The sequence below is a fragment of the Paramisgurnus dabryanus genome, chromosome 2, assembly GCF_030506205.2.
Source record: "Paramisgurnus dabryanus chromosome 2, PD_genome_1.1, whole genome shotgun sequence".
Taxonomy (NCBI): Eukaryota; Metazoa; Chordata; class Actinopteri; order Cypriniformes; family Cobitidae; genus Paramisgurnus; species Paramisgurnus dabryanus.
The window spans coordinates 26,724,542-26,740,124 of record NC_133338.1 but is presented as its reverse complement, the minus strand read 5'-3'; the positions used below and the strand labels follow the sequence as shown (position 1 = coordinate 26,740,124).

General features: G+C 38.9%; 2 protein-coding genes across 3 annotated transcripts; one reads left to right on the top strand and one right to left on the bottom strand.

The window, feature by feature from the left end:
* Window positions 1-1,184: 1,184 nt before the first annotated feature.
* Window positions 1,185-4,699, bottom strand: cyp2r1 (cytochrome P450, family 2, subfamily R, polypeptide 1). The gene is made up of 5 exons (XM_065267902.2): window positions 4,447-4,699; window positions 3,628-3,769; window positions 2,591-3,220; window positions 2,175-2,501; window positions 1,185-2,100 (listed from the first exon to the last, which is right to left on the bottom strand). Exons 1-5 carry the CDS (start codon window positions 4,684-4,686, stop codon window positions 1,919-1,921), a joined length of 1,521 nt encoding a protein of 506 aa, XP_065123974.1. The 5' UTR covers window positions 4,687-4,699; the 3' UTR covers window positions 1,185-1,918.
* Window positions 4,700-4,912: 213 nt separating this feature from the next.
* Window positions 4,913-13,321, top strand: calca (calcitonin/calcitonin-related polypeptide, alpha). Of its 2 annotated transcripts, XM_065267904.2 has the most exons (6): window positions 4,913-5,052; window positions 9,753-9,981; window positions 10,467-10,558; window positions 10,949-11,083; window positions 12,238-12,406; window positions 12,643-13,321. In XM_065267904.2, the coding sequence occupies exons 3-5, from the start codon at window positions 10,473-10,475 to the stop codon at window positions 12,395-12,397; spliced, it is 381 nt and encodes a 126-aa protein (XP_065123976.1). In that variant the 5' UTR covers window positions 4,913-5,052; window positions 9,753-9,981; window positions 10,467-10,472; the 3' UTR covers window positions 12,398-12,406; window positions 12,643-13,321. The 2 variants fall into 2 exon arrangements, with proteins under 2 accessions (XP_065123976.1, XP_065123975.1); XM_065267903.2 differs by lacking the exons at window positions 12,238-12,406; window positions 12,643-13,321 and adding an exon at window positions 11,580-12,046.
* The last annotated feature ends 2,262 nt before the right edge of the window (window positions 13,322-15,583 follow it).

Below are 15,583 nucleotides of genomic sequence, written 5' to 3'. Positions count from 1 at the left end.
GATTAAAAGTGCATGCATTGAAAACAGATAGGTATGAATTAATTAATCTAAGTGGAGGTAAAAACAGTAAAGAATTGAAAAATGGAGGTGGTTTCCTTTTAAAAGTATCCATCCTTTGCTCTCAATTAACTTAATGATAAAAAACATTTGTTCAAGTGTGTGCAACTCATTTATTGAAAAGCATCTGGAAAGAATTTCACTCCATTTGCACAAAATGTTAACATCATGTCCACGTTTTAATATGCCTTTTTGTATTTAAATCTTCCCAAAGGATGACCTCATGTGTGCCCAACATGAACTTTCACCTATTTAAAAAAGTCCAGACTCCTGCTTGTGTTATTGGCATTATCTGTTTAAATTACTAAGCATCGTCTAGCGTGTTAGTGATTATTTTGTCGCCAGTCACGGATGAAAGCCCAAGCGTTCTCTTTGGAGGATTTGCCTGTAAGATGACAGTCAGCTGATGATGAATCCCCAAGTGTAGGTCAGAAGAAAGGCTGGCTTTATCTCTGCAGATGACAGCATGGCTGTGACAAGCTTCCCAAAGCAACAATGCTCCCAACAGTCACTCGCATTTTTAATTTTCCGTCATGTGCAGTTGGTGTCCATAAATTAAGTTTATAAAAATATGTTTGGGAGGAGCACGGTCTTGTAATTCAACCAATCTGCATCTATATAAAACCGTCCCTCACCTCGGTCTCGTTTGCAGCATCCATCCTCCACCCCATCGCCCCAATCTCAATTAGTAGTACATCTATCCCGGTTGGGATTCTGGGTTCAGACTAAAATTCTGAGCTCTGAGCCTTTCCATAGGACAGCACGCCAAATGTGCTTTATTGTCATATTACCCTATTGATGAAATGTTAATGCAAACTTGTAAAACATCATAAATTGGGGGGGGGGGGTTGTTATGGCCTGTACATTTTACTGGGACGCAGAAGGAAAATTAGAAATGGGTGCAAAAAATGTTGCATTGTCAAAATAAATAATTGAAAGGTTTATAGATTCCCAACTGTGCATTGACATTTTTCCAGTCTCAGTAAATCTCTGGGTTTTTTAGAGATACACATCCGTTTCAGATTAGTTTATATGCATATAAATGTTATTCACAGCTGAACAGAAGGTTGCTTGTGGAAGGTGGGAAAACCCAGCTCCCAAAGCTTAATGAACAGAAACTTAAACAGTGAAGTTTTACTTTGTTTTTATTTATACACATACTTTACAAAATGTTTAAGCATGATTTTATTTTATTATAACAAGTCAGAAAACACTTAAACAATGTATATTGGAGTCAAGCTTTTGCTGATAGCACCATTTTCTTCCACAGAAATATCACAAAGTCTCACATTTCCTGATAAACTTTCGACTGAGATAAACTAAGGCCAAAGCCATTGTTCATTCAGTGCTGACTTATGGCATTAAACCAACGGGAGTCATAAGTGTTTCCAAAATGTTCTTGGAAAGGCAGCTGGCGTCCTCCAGAAATGGAGGAATTCAAGGAATGTTGAATACGACGTGCCTCCAAACTGTTATAGAGGTTAACACCCTGTCAATTATTGACGTAATACTTTACCTCGTATTGACGAGCACAATGTTCAGTTCGGCACATAGTACAAGTCTTTCAATTCACATTATGAAAGACACGCTACAGTACGTTTTAATACAGCCATGTACGTTCTTGGCTCGGTACACAGACATGCACTGACTCATTTCTCCATTCCATGTGTACTCTATCACGCTCAGGCTGGGTTCTGTGAAGCTATGGAGGACACATTCTGAGAATTGAATGAGCCAATACCAGAGGTCAGTATTCCCTGCTGTAATCCGGACAGAATTTAAGACAGGGAATTTTACACTTCTAAGTAGTCTCCCCTGAGGTAAGCGCACGTGTGCCAGAAGGCTCACGGCGGGTAAAGATTTACTGCTGTCTCCTGATGACACATATGTCGTACGGCCGGGGCTGCAGAGTCATGCCTAGTTTTGGGATGAGACTTGGAATAAACCCTTCTGGGAACTGAAGGCGAAACCTTTGAAGTAATGTAGTGAAGAACAGGAACATCTCCAACCTGGCCAACTGCTCACCAAGACAGTGACGCTTGCCTAGAGAACATTTAAAACATATCAATATATTTGCATCAAAAATACTGCATTCACAATAAGTTTCAATGGCTTACCTATTGAGAAGGGGAGAAATGCCTCATGCCTAACAAATTTCCCTTTATTATCAAGGAACCTCTCTGGGCAGAAGACAGATGGGTCACTCCAGTACTTCTCGTCAAAATGCACTGAATACAGGTTAGTGATGACCATGGTGCCCTTAGGGATTGTGTAGCCACGCACCACTGCATCTTGAGAGGTAGCACGGAAGATACCCAGTGGCACAATATTGCAAAATCGTAGGACTTCGTGCAACACTGCTTCCACATACGGCATCTTGTGCCTGTCTTCGAAAGCAGGAGGCTTACCATCCAAGACACAATCGATCTCCCTTTGTACCTTATCTGCACACAAAAAAAAAGAAGCGGCGTATAACGATTAGTGATTCCTCATTAACGTGTGACGAACAAATGTGAAGTCACTGGGAACCTACCTTGTATGCTGGGATACAGAGCCATGTAGAGCATTGCCCACCGCAGACAATTTGTGGTGGTCTCTGTGCCGGCAATGATGAGTTCTCCAACCGAGAAAATTAAATTATCTTGAGAAAAAGATGTTGCTGTGTCATTGGTGCTCTGCTCCACCTCATCCAAGTAGGCGTCAATGTAATGTCGCGGTGACTGGGCGACTCTATCTTTTGAGAAACGCTCAATGATTTGCAGAAGGAAGACGTATACCTCGCTGGCATTCCGGAAAAGCTTTTGGTGCTTCCCAAAGGGCAGGTACTCCATCCAGGGAAAGGCGTTGTACATGAATGCCCAACCGCTGGCTGCCAGCTCAACGTTCTCACTGAAGATCTCGATCATGTGCTGAAAATCGCTGTCGTCGTAAGTGAAACGCTGTCCGAAGATAATGTGGTTGGTGATGTTGGACACAGCGTTGGTAATGAGATGTTTGGGGTTGAATGGCTTTCCTTTCTGCTGGTCAATGGCGTCTAAAAAAAACTGGCACTCCTCGGAAATCCGCTCAAACATCCGCTGTCCGCTGCCGAAGTAGCGGAAACAGTTTACAGCTAGCTTGTGGGTTTCGATCCAACCTCGACCATATTTGCAGTTCAAAAGTCCTAGATGTTGAAAAAACATTGTTTCTATATTTAAACCAAGCTATTTCTGCAATGGCAAACCTTCTGTTTAAACAAAGATAACTGGTCAAACAGTAATTGTCATGATTTTACCCCAAAATTACAAGAACTGCAATACTCAGATAACCTGATATGGGACTGTGCTTCTCTAGTTATCCCCCCAGCTGTGACGCACACAGGTATCACTGTGCCAAAGATTTGTTCTCTGAATTACACAGCTGTGTAATTAAATTAAATTGTGTTTAAATGGGTGGTTCACATAATAACAAAACTATCATTTCCTAACCTTCTTTTTTTCTATGAAAACTAAAATAAAATTATCCACTATAACTGTAGGCCATAGCACTTGCGTGCTTCCAAGTAAAAGCTTTGTGCCTGTGTCAACTTACCTCCCATTTTGGTCATCTTCTGAAATAAAGGGAGTGATGGCCGGTCTGCAAAAACCTCACTTTGGTAATACAGGCACTCTTTAATTGCATCGTAACCATTGAGAATAACAGTGGAGATTCCTCCCAAGTCGAGACTAAAAATCTGGAGGTAAATGAAAATATTCATGTATTCAGAATCTTTGCCAAACAGATTTCTACTAATGAACAGAGTATGATGTTATGGGCTACATTTCATTGAGGTACAGTATGAGCTGTGCTGACTCAGCATGTCTACAGCTCTCTTGTTTCAAACAAACCCCGCCTACCTCGCGAGCACAACGCACTCCGATTATTTAGGTATTCAGAGTGCGTCTTTTATAATGCATTATTATACACAAGTACCGTATGTGAAATTCTCGATTCTGATTGGTCAGTCGCGACATTGCGAAGTCTGTTACCCCCTAAACAGCCGCTAAATCTGACGCATGGTTCATCCGGGTACTGTCAGTCATATGTTTAATGTTCAAAATTTCATATCAACGCGTGTCCAGTTATTCACTTAATAAACGGAATAATGACCATCCAGCCGCGTTGGGGTACTGAACACCTTATATGAGACATTGATTCATTGATTAGTTAAAAATAAATTAATTTAAACATGCATTAAAAGTTTGACGTAAACGACTAGCACCACTACACCTCACAATAACTTTAAAACCCTGTAATACTTCAAACAAATCGCAATAATAGAAAACATTTGACATAACATGTCTCGCTTTATATGTTGCATATGTAAGCTATAGAAAAAGAGAGAGCACTGGGAGTTAAGTGTATTCGTACCTGTCCGTGGATTTCACTCTGTCTCTTCATGTAGACGTGAGGCTCTGTGGCCAGTGACAATATATTCCCTATCATGGGTAAAGGTGTCGGTCCGGGGGGAAACCCTCGGGGTCTCCGCTGCTTTAGGAGCTGGCGAATCACCAGCAAAACGAAGAGTGTCGTGAACAAACTACACAAACAAAGAAGGGTTTTCTCCCGAGACAAATGGAGCAGAGATGGCACCCGATTAATCGAAACCATTTTAAAAGATTAAACTGTGCGTTGTGAAAAGTTTCTGCCTCGGTTCTCTGTCAGAGAGAGAGAGCAAGAAGGAGAGAGTTGTGGGAGATCATCTTGCACATGTTGCTATTTATCCCCCGCCTCTTAAGGGCTATAGGCTAGACGGGAGGATGAAATTTCATTGTGTTTGATTAATTGGCGATAAGGTCGGAAGAGTTATTCGAGGGAAAAGGATTTCTTTGAATCGGAGCTGCCGGCCGGCCGGTGACTCGCTCGTTTCGCAAAAGTTCTTCGCTTTATGCGATCACGCCCAGTAATGGGCTACAAGCCAAACAGGGACGTCTGCAGCGTTCAGCTGAAAGGAAAAGTTTGATTTCAAGGCTAAATGTAATGCTATGCTTTTCTTTTTACTTATATCTATTTTACGTTTTGCGTAATGTTAATTTGATAATATATATTTCATCATATTTAAGAAGAAACGTTTTTCCGGTTATGTTTGTTCTGCAAAAGAACAATACCAAGAAGTTGCCAGATATTTTGCATCCAAGGTTAAAATGAAATACACTTATATAATATACTTACAGTGCTCTATTTTTGGCAGTAAGTTTGTACTTAATATAATACAAGTTATAGAGATAATTTTAAGAAAATCTAAGTGTACTTATTTGTGCTATTTTGAGACACCATGAATATGATCTAAAATGTGCTAAAAATGTATTTAAAAATTGGTAACACTTTACCATAAGGTTCATTAGTTAACATTAGGTAACTACATTAGTTAACATAAACTGCACTTATACAGCATTTATTAATCTTTGTTATTGTCAATTTCAATTATTACTAATACTTTATTAAAATCCTGTTAACGTTGGTTAATGCACTGTGAACTAACATGAACAAACAATTAAAAGCTTTATTTCTATTAACTAACCTTACCAAAGATGAATAAATACTGTAACAAATGTATTGTGGTTTGTTCATATTAGGTAACACATTAACTAATGTTAACTAATATTGTAAAGTGTTATCAAAAAATTATTTAGGCACTTAAACATGAACCTATTTTTGTATGAAAGATGGGTTCAAGTTTAATACAAGTGTTAACTTGATATATTTTTTAATACTGAGATGTTAAAAGCGGATTTTAGTTCATATTCATGATGTCTCAAAAGACTAGTCCTAGACTAAAATAAATGTAAGAACTGTCCAAACTGAAAACAACTTGCACTGACATATCTTGTAAAGCATGTTTGTTAAAACTAGTTATATTTATTTTTATTAGGAAATATAACTAAACTAAAAAAAAACAAAATAGTTCCTTTGTTTTGTTTTAAAATGGCTTAACCTCCTAAGACCCGATCTTTGGTTGGTCTTCTTTGGGGTTAGGAAGATCCAATAAATATAATAACCTTTTTTTTTCTAGTGTAATTGTCCAAGTTTGTGTACAACAGGTTCCAGTTACACAGAATTAAGTGGTGCAAATAACAAAAAAATGTGATGTCCACGTATGTGGACATCCAGGTCAAAGAGCACCTATTTCATTGCTTAATAATGTTATTTTGTGTATTTGGTATAATACAATGTGTTTGTTTGTTTTATGGTTAAAAACACATTATTTCCACACACCGTACATTTTTGTAGCTCCAGATTTCACTCTCTTCCTGAAACGCATGGATATGAAAAGCGCTTTGCCCCTTATTGGCCAGCTAATCTGTACGTTGCGATTGGCCTGAGTACCTCTGATGTGAGCCGGAAATGTGACGCTCCTTACCAGGTTTTAAAGATTCGCTCACAATGCAATGCTAACAGGAGTTAACTTACAGGCTGTGAGTCCAAGCAGGAGGAATTATTATAAAGTCGGTCTTGTCTTTATCAACAATCCCAGGAAGTAAACTGTTGCCTACAATCCGTGTGTTTGTTGTAGTCCAAGAAAAGAGATTTACGTTCGAGACGATTATTCGCGTCATCGTTTACTTTGGGGTTTGTACCTTTTGCATGGTGAACATGTACTAATACACACTTACACACCAAAGGATATGTAAAATAGTTAATGACAATAGGTGCCCTTTATGCTAATCCCTGTCCGGGAAACCACCCTTACATTAATTTAACATCTTAAAAATTACTAAAGAATATTTTTTAGTAGCTATAGTAAGTAAAAACTTAGTGTGTGAAAATAAAGCACTTTAAGTACATTATGGAAGTGTACTACTTTTCACCTGGGGTTTTAAGATTGAGGTTAATTGTAGGTTATAAAAAAGCATTTAAAATAGACAGCCCAGGCCATTACTTTTTACAGTCATTCATGGATCCGTGTTGATAAGACAGACAAACACTGCGTTTTGCAAATAAGCAAGTTTTGTGTTTCCCTGCAGGTTCTATGCTACACACTTTGACCTTATGATTTGAAACACCCCTCCTGAAAGAAAAGGAACAGCATTCCTATAGACTATTTTAACCAAACACACTGTAAAAAAAAAGCTTATTTAAAATTTTGTCTTAACTTAATCTGTTAAAGTGTAGTCAGAATTTAAAATTGAATGTATTTTAATGTTAAACGACTTGAGCAGCCAATTTAATTAAACTTTAAAATTGACGGCAGCTAAAATATTTTTACAATGCAGTGACACCTTGAAGATCTCAATGCATTTATCAAGTCACTATGGGGCATCCATATGTTTCATTAATACGCTTATATAAATGATTTATTCCTTTATTTCTGCAGTGCTGAAAAGTACATAAAGCTATTCCAGCATGCCTACAAAGACTCCAGTGGATATTAACAGTGGCACAGCAGATTTATTTGTAAATCTTTTATCTTCATCATTGAAGAGCAGCTCAGAGTGTGCCTGAAGAGTCACATAACCCTTTTATCTTAACTGCTACCTATAAAAATTGCATGAGCTTACATTTACAAACGATACATTGTGGGAAACGCTGCCCTGAGAGTGTAATAGCTTTAAAGAGGAAAATGAAGCAGATGTATTTGCACAATGCAAAAACTTATCCAACCTCTTTATGTTTTTATTTCACTTTTAATGGATGTGTGACTGGTAGCATCCAGTAAGTAATCACTCACTAATCTCATTGTAAATCAACCAGTTGCTAGTTTGAATGCACCGAGATAATGATGCTTCATTCCACAGTGTCTTGGGCTTCTATTGTTGAGCGTTCACTGAGCCTTTCAATTGGTACGGATAGATAAACCCAACAGGTCTCAGAGGATCCGGTTAAAGATTGCAGTGTTTGTGATATATAATGAGGACATCTACAACATTCAATATCTCCTGCCACGGGAAACACGTTATATTATTGATTTAGTAGCAGAGGAACCATAGATTTATCAATAAACATATGTGAGATCTCACAGCAGAGACGGCACATTATAAAAGTATTACTCTACTCCATCGAAAGATGAGGTAATGGAGGCTACCTCGTTTCAGAAATGGCTTTATCTCACACACCCCGCCTTAATGTTGCACATAAGCAGTTTTGAATGGATCCAGCTAAAGGTATCTCAGTCTTTTTGTTAGTTCTTGGTGACTTCTTGGTAGCATGCCAGTCCGAGTCAGATGATGCCATCGGTTTTTAATGTTGTCTAAATAAAGGCATGGCGTGTGATCAGTAAAGCACGCAGACAAGATTACACTGAACTCTAACTTGCTACGGAGGGTTGATTGATGAGCAACACTCAATGATTAAATCTCATTTCCTTAATGTCTAAGGATGAACTGCGCTGGCTCCTCGCTGACCATTTAGTGCTACTTTGTGTCTCCGAGAGGGTTATGAATTGTGTTTAGTTTTCCTCTCAGAGCCATTACAAATCTAGCTTAATCCCTGTTCACTTCCATCCGCAGGTGTTCAAACAGTCATGTCATCCATGATAGCAGGTGCGCTCATTGCTCACCGTACGAATTTGTGAGTTTGAAACGTGACTTAAGCAGGTTCATAGGTGCGTACTTATCACAAAGGGCATCGTGCTCTGAAAAAATGATTATCTGTCTTTCGAAATAACTTACACAAGGCAGGCCAGAGCGAGTGATGTTAAAGCATGACCAAATCTGAAAGGTTACAGTATCGACTAAAAGTTTTATGCGGGAGAAACTCTCCGGCTTACTTTGTTTGCTTACTCACTGATCTATGGACGTGGTAAGTGTTCCACTAACGGAAATGACCCTTCATTAGACTCAAGGAGTCCATCACGCACGCAAGTGAAGTTCGCGTCACGTATAGCAGAGCCGAGCGGGGGTCCCTCGTCCTGTCACATCGCACAGATTTACTGATTCTGTCTCTGGCGTGGCTTTGGGTTCGATAGCACTAAAAGGCTCATCCAGACTAATGGGGTTCCTATGTGACGCAAACACAGTCTCTCGGTGGAAATGGTTTATTAGGCCTTAGCCAATAAAGAAGAGGAGGCAGTTGATGCCTCGAGACAAAGAGTTTAGTAATTGGGACTGAGATGGAAAGCTTGTTATGGTCAAAACCTCTTTGATTCGGATGAAAGGGCGCATCATCACCGGAAACCCAAATATGGGAAAGAGCAACGATGCCATCGATCACGCAGGAAACACAGTGAAAATGGTATTCGAGCATGTTCCCAGCTTTTAAATTGCGGCTACTTTAAGATAACCCATCAGCATTTGTCTTGCACATAATAGATTTACGAAAATGTCACACAGAAGCAGCATCCAGCCTTGTGCCGTTTCCTCCTCACTCATTCATATGTTTATATAAATTTATGCAAGCATCAGCCATTATGCAAACTCTATACGTGTAATGTCACAAAGACACAATGGGTTATGAAAATGAAAAAGAAATATATAAATATTGATTGTTAAAGGATGCCAACAGCTCTTGAATGAGTTTTAAGGTTTGCTATTTTGTAGCAAGAATCGATCCGATGTTATAAAAAGATCCCATACACTTACTTTTAACAGTTTCCCCTGATAAATGAGTTTCGTACTATTTAAATTTTGTTCCAAACGATATTGAATTTTGCTGATCACCGGTGAATTTTTGTGAATGGAGCAGTTCGTGATTGAAGAATGACGTCATTGGTCTGACACACTCTCTTTATCATTTTCCAGAAGAAGAGAAGGATCCGATTGGTTGGACGAGGTTGCAGAGAGCTCCGGTTGGCTGTCGCAGAATCATTAAACACCCACACTGTCAATAGTGAGACTCACATGGTGGGTATATAGGCAGGTGTATTTTAGCTTGATGCAACAGACTCAACATTTCATCAAGTTGATATATACTCTCTATTTTGGAACAACTCTTTTCTACTCTCTATCGCACGAAGCCTAACATCTTAAGGTAAGTCGAACCAGACTTGATGGTGTACTTTTTACAAATCTCAATGTATGTGTGAAATGCCATTAAACGTGAGAAAACACGTACGTGACTCTTTTGCTCTGTAGTTGCATGCTCCGGGAATGTTTCAAGGGGAATCGGACAGCTCCCTAGCCTTGGCTGTGGGTGCAGAGAGAGCATCTCATTATACTAATGCACAGGATCTTGCTGGAAGGGAAATCAGGAGACTAATATCTTTATTGCTGCAGTTAGAGCACAGAGCATGACAGTAGATGTCACAAACTCCCATTCTCTTGCCGCACACAAGAGAATAAGAATGCGCTTTTTAAATAATAACTTTCCGTGCATGTCATAGTCAACTGGTGTGCGAGCGAGATTGACAAGAGGGTGGATAAAACCCGTTGGGGATTTTTTTTTTTGCTTGACCATGACATTTAAAATGTCCTTTTGTCCAACTGGACTGAATGCAATCTAATGTCTTGCTACAGGAGACCATGGTTATGTTGAAGATCTCCGCTTTCCTTGTTGCCTATGCTCTGATTATTTGCCAGACGTACAGCTCGAACGCAGCTCCTGCCAGGTGAGGTACAATTCTTAAAAAAAAGAAAAAGTATTGCGTTTAATGATTATTTTTTTTGTAAAATTGATGCTTTGTTCAAGTCATTTGGACGGAGACTATAGAGCATATGTTTTCATTAAAGGTTGCGGCATCATGGACTATCAGTCTTTTGATTACATCAGATGAATCCCGGCCAAACCCACTCTGCTTACGACAGTATTGATCGGTGATAAATCTTAACTTGGCAACGGGACAGCTTTTAAGTGGCATACTCTTAGCAGATTGTTTTGATTATGTTTAGGATTTGGTGGAGCAAGCAAAAAGTGCTTTTATCGTAGGAAAAATACGAACCGTTTGTGTGGTTCTCCGCGCCGGGAGACATATTAATAATCTAAAGATGCTGGGTTGCAGGCCTGCGTTGGAATCCACACAAGATCGAGCTACACTTACCGACTACGAAGCGAGACGATTGCTTAACGCGATTGTCAAAGAATTTGTGCAAATGACCGCAGAGGACATGGAGCAACAATCTACTGAAGAAAACAGGTAAAAAAACATCCTTTGGGGTGTTTTAAAATGCAATCTGTTGAAAATCTGCACTGATTTGTTTCTCTCACATTCAAGAAAATAAGCCTGAAATGCAGAGCGCAATACTGCGTTTATGTCGACCGTATTTATACTTGTTTTATATGACAGGTATGTGATAAAGTTCTTTAGATAGGAATCTAGTTCTCTGCCAAGCTTACTCTGCATGAAACATTATTTACCCCTTCCAGTTTATGAGAGATTGGCCATTTGTAAATGCTTGTTTGCTCTTTATGCATGAGAGAGAGAGAGAGAGAGAGAGTATATTAAATGGCATGGACGAAAGCATGATCTACAAACATCCTCATCAAACCATTAAAGTAAAAACATGAAAAAAGCATGATTTGTTGTATAGAGCGTAACGGCATCATGTCAACGTGCATCCTGTCATTCAGTAAATGCTTGTGCATGCCTAAATGTCTATGAGTTTTTCTGCATGTGGTCTCTTTCCTCACAGCATGGGTAGACCGGTGTCCAAGCGCTGCTCCAGCCTCAGCACCTGTGTGCTGGGAAAACTGTCCCAAGAGCTGCACAAGCTGCAGACGTATCCACGCACCAACGTAGGAGCGGGTACACCGGGCAAGAAGCGCAGCCTGGAAGACGCCGACGCGTTCGGTGGATACGGAGAGGCAGCCGATCGTATCTAATCGACGGCGACTGCATCCCAATGCTTGGCCCTGATATGCGAGTGCATGTGGACGTTTGCTTGCCTGATTGACTTGAAAGAACATTTTTTTTCTACTTTCTTTGGCAGAGTAACAAATCTCAGACAGACACCGTTGCACTAATTTCACACAGTCACTGGATCTATTCAGCTAATATAACCGATTTGTGTAATCAGGGAGCTCTCATTGGTAGACAAGCGTATTTAACCCACAGCGATTTGATTTAGCTTTTGATCTAATAAAGCTATTTTTAGAATGAGATTTTTGTACTCAGATTCATTTAAATGTAATCAGGCTTAAGTTCCCATTTAGGTAAGAAATATTACTGCAGCCATTTTACCAATTACATTTGCATAAATTACTCAATCATAAACTTTTGAACAGAAAAATTTATTTGATTAAACTTTATTTCCTGATAAATAAATCCTGATAACATTTTCTTTTTTTTAGTGTAACAGCGCAGAAGAGGGCTTGCAACACCGCCACGTGTGTGACCCATCGCCTGGCAGATTTTCTGAGTCGCTCCGGAGGAATCGGAAGCAGCAAATTTGTCCCCACTAATGTGGGCTCCCAGGCATTCGGCAGACGAAGGAGGCTCATTCAGGAGTAGGCCCACGGGGTACGTGCATGAACCGAATCTCTTTGAATAGCTCTGCCCTCCTATCAGGTGTCAGATTCAGCTCATTATTTTTATGTGACTCGCAATCGAGATAATATATTGCATGACTATAATAATTACATGACTAAGTTGTTAAACCAGAATTACATTAGAATGATGTGGATGTCACAGAATATGATCCCAGTAATGTACAACGATATGATTATAGATGTGATCTAATGAATATATTTTGACAGGTCACCACATCCACAATTCTTCTTTGATCGCAGTCAATTAAAGAGAAAGCATCATGTCCACATCAAGAACTCTGGGAATGGAAACGCATCACCGTCATCAGAATCAACTCCAGCTGATCCGGCCAGACATTAAAACTGCTTATTTATTTGCTCTTCGACAAAATGAAAAAGAAAAGAGAGGTGAACAGTAACCATAATCATTTTTCTACTCATTTGGGATATGAGGAAGAGCATCGCTACATTCTTTCTTCTCTGCAGAGAGCACATTCAGTTAGTATGTACAGTCTGGTTTGGCCCATGCTCCTCTAATGTGTGTCTCAGCACAATAGGGTATTTTGGGATCATATTAAAGCAGCGCCTCATAAAAAGGCTTCCCTGAATATGGACGTGTCTTGTGCCTTGATGTAACACACTTTACATGCCGCTGTTGTACAGTATGTTTAAATGAAAGGAGGGAGGTACTACCACTGAATTACAAATTGTAACAATTGTGAATTTGAGCAAGATTAAAATGTATTTTAGATACATAAGGTTTGGGGTACTTGATTTATTGACTGACTGGTTGTATTAGTAATTGGTCTTACGCACGCCCCCCCCCCCACGCCCCTTTCTGATGCACGTTGCATTTTTGATACAATCATACAATTAAAAAACAACCATAAATAAATATTTTACAGTTGTGATTGTCCAGTTGTTCACAATGTCTATTTAATAGGTTTCATATATTAAAATATATTGCTTTATTATGTGACATATAAAATGCATCTATTCAAAAAGAGAATTAGATGAACACCGAGTAAACACCAATCTGTAAAACCTGATCAAAATCTTAAATCTTTTTTTATTAGAATATAGTACCATAATGTAGATGCCTGTTCAAGGTACACTTTTAAAACAAAGGTTATTAAAAGTTTCTTCAGAGTGATGCCATTGACCAATCTTAATTATAATTTAAAAACCTTTGGGTCTTTATATGGAACCATTCAGCCAAAAATGGTTGCACCGTGAAGCGCCTTAATTTTTAAAAGTGCTTTGCATGATTGCATTTATTTTCAGCCTCACAATCCCTATATATCCATGATTTGTTCTTATTGGGTCCTCTGAGGATATTACACTGACAGCAGCCATTCTAGAAATCCTTCTGGGAGCCGTTTGTCATGATAATATTTTTCACTGGCTAATTGTCAAGCTGGTCTTTAACTTTTTACGGTTACAGCCCATGGGAACTTATTTACTGTCAAATCAATTTCCTAAACACAACTACAACAGTCAGGTGTATAACGTAGATACAGCACAGTGATGCATAGTAAGTATTGATTCACCGCTTCTGTGATCTTATACAATTCTGAAAATCTGATCTCGGATGTTTTAAATAATGTACCTTTTCATCTGCAATTCAAATAGATGAACGACTAAAAATCATTAAGATTTGATGGGCTTCTAAATGAGAATAAAATCTGAATGATTCATTTTCATTCTTATAATATCATAAATGGGTCTAATCACTGAAACCACTCATCCAAGTTCTTTCTTAACAATTCCAAAAGTGCTTTCTTGTGTCCTCACACGGTTCAAATGGATCTCATCCAGTTAGATGCTTTGTTAATTAACCTGTATGCCCTCGTGGTAGTAGTGAGCCATTTCATATTACGGTGCCCTCCTCCACCTCTACTAATAAGGAGAGATTGTAAGTTCTTAGTGCCAGCCGGTCAATTAATCTTTACCTGCAAACTTTAACAATACATTACTGATATCCCTGTACAAATTTCTTAATAATTACACTTATAGTATAAAATCATAACAAAAGCTGTGTGGTTAATAACGCATCTGTCAAGTACAGAATCGAATTATGCTCATTTTGTGGTTCTCAAACTTTTTCAGCGTGCGACCCCCCTTGTGTACGGTGCATTCCTTTGCGGCCCCCCAAAGAAAATTTATGACAAAACACAGTTCTTAAACTTAACATTTTTAATTAAACAAAACAATTCATTATACAAAGTAGTGCTGTTGGTTAGTAGCCTTATTTTTTTTAGGTTTGATTACACAGAATTCATGATAAATTAATGTATTTTATAAAACTGGGGGCCTCCCTGGCACCATCTCGCGGCCCCCCTGTTTGAGAACCACTGGTTTAAACGATCTTCTGTGATATAGCTAGTCTATTTTTGGTGCGATTAATATTAAACAAAAAGCACTGCAGGTATTTGCTAATAGAGCCGCATAATTGAGTAGACTGAAGTGTGATGATTTTGCCATCGCAAGATGTCATTAACTAAATGGATTACAAGGCACTGGCGCTGTACATCCAACTTAAAAGAAATGGAATGATCTAAATGAAATACATCAACACGTGGAGCTAAATAAAGCAGCCGGTGCTGCTGTACAGTCGGGATTAGTAACTGTATGGCAGGCAGCCAATGAATTCACCTATGACAAATTCTATTTAAACACGCCGGCTAAAATGCTAAGCAATCTAAAATTGAAAGGGTGCATTTCTGGAATGAAGTATACTGTAGGAATGAAGGCTACACCGGGAGCCAGTCAGATAATAATCTGTTTAAAAGTATCTGTCAAAACAATTCAATTACGTGACAGGATAATCATTAACGTACTGTACAATAACTCGCTGTATAATAATTAATTGGGATTTTTTAAAGAGGTATAAAAATATTCTGCTGCTTTCTGTCATGCCAAGAACTAAATTGCTCCTGGGTGATTTCAAATGAATCGCTTTCATTAAGGGAGAGCCGCATACGGGGCGGCTCTGTGTGTTGTCACTACTGGATGTGCCTTACTGTAAAAAGCAATTGCTTTGATTGAAGGCCCAGTGACGCACATGCACTAATGAGATCAATGGCAGAATATAAAAACATGATATTTAGCAAAGCCTCTCACCCTGAGTGGAAGAAGAAAAACCCAAAGAAAAAACAATCAATTCTTT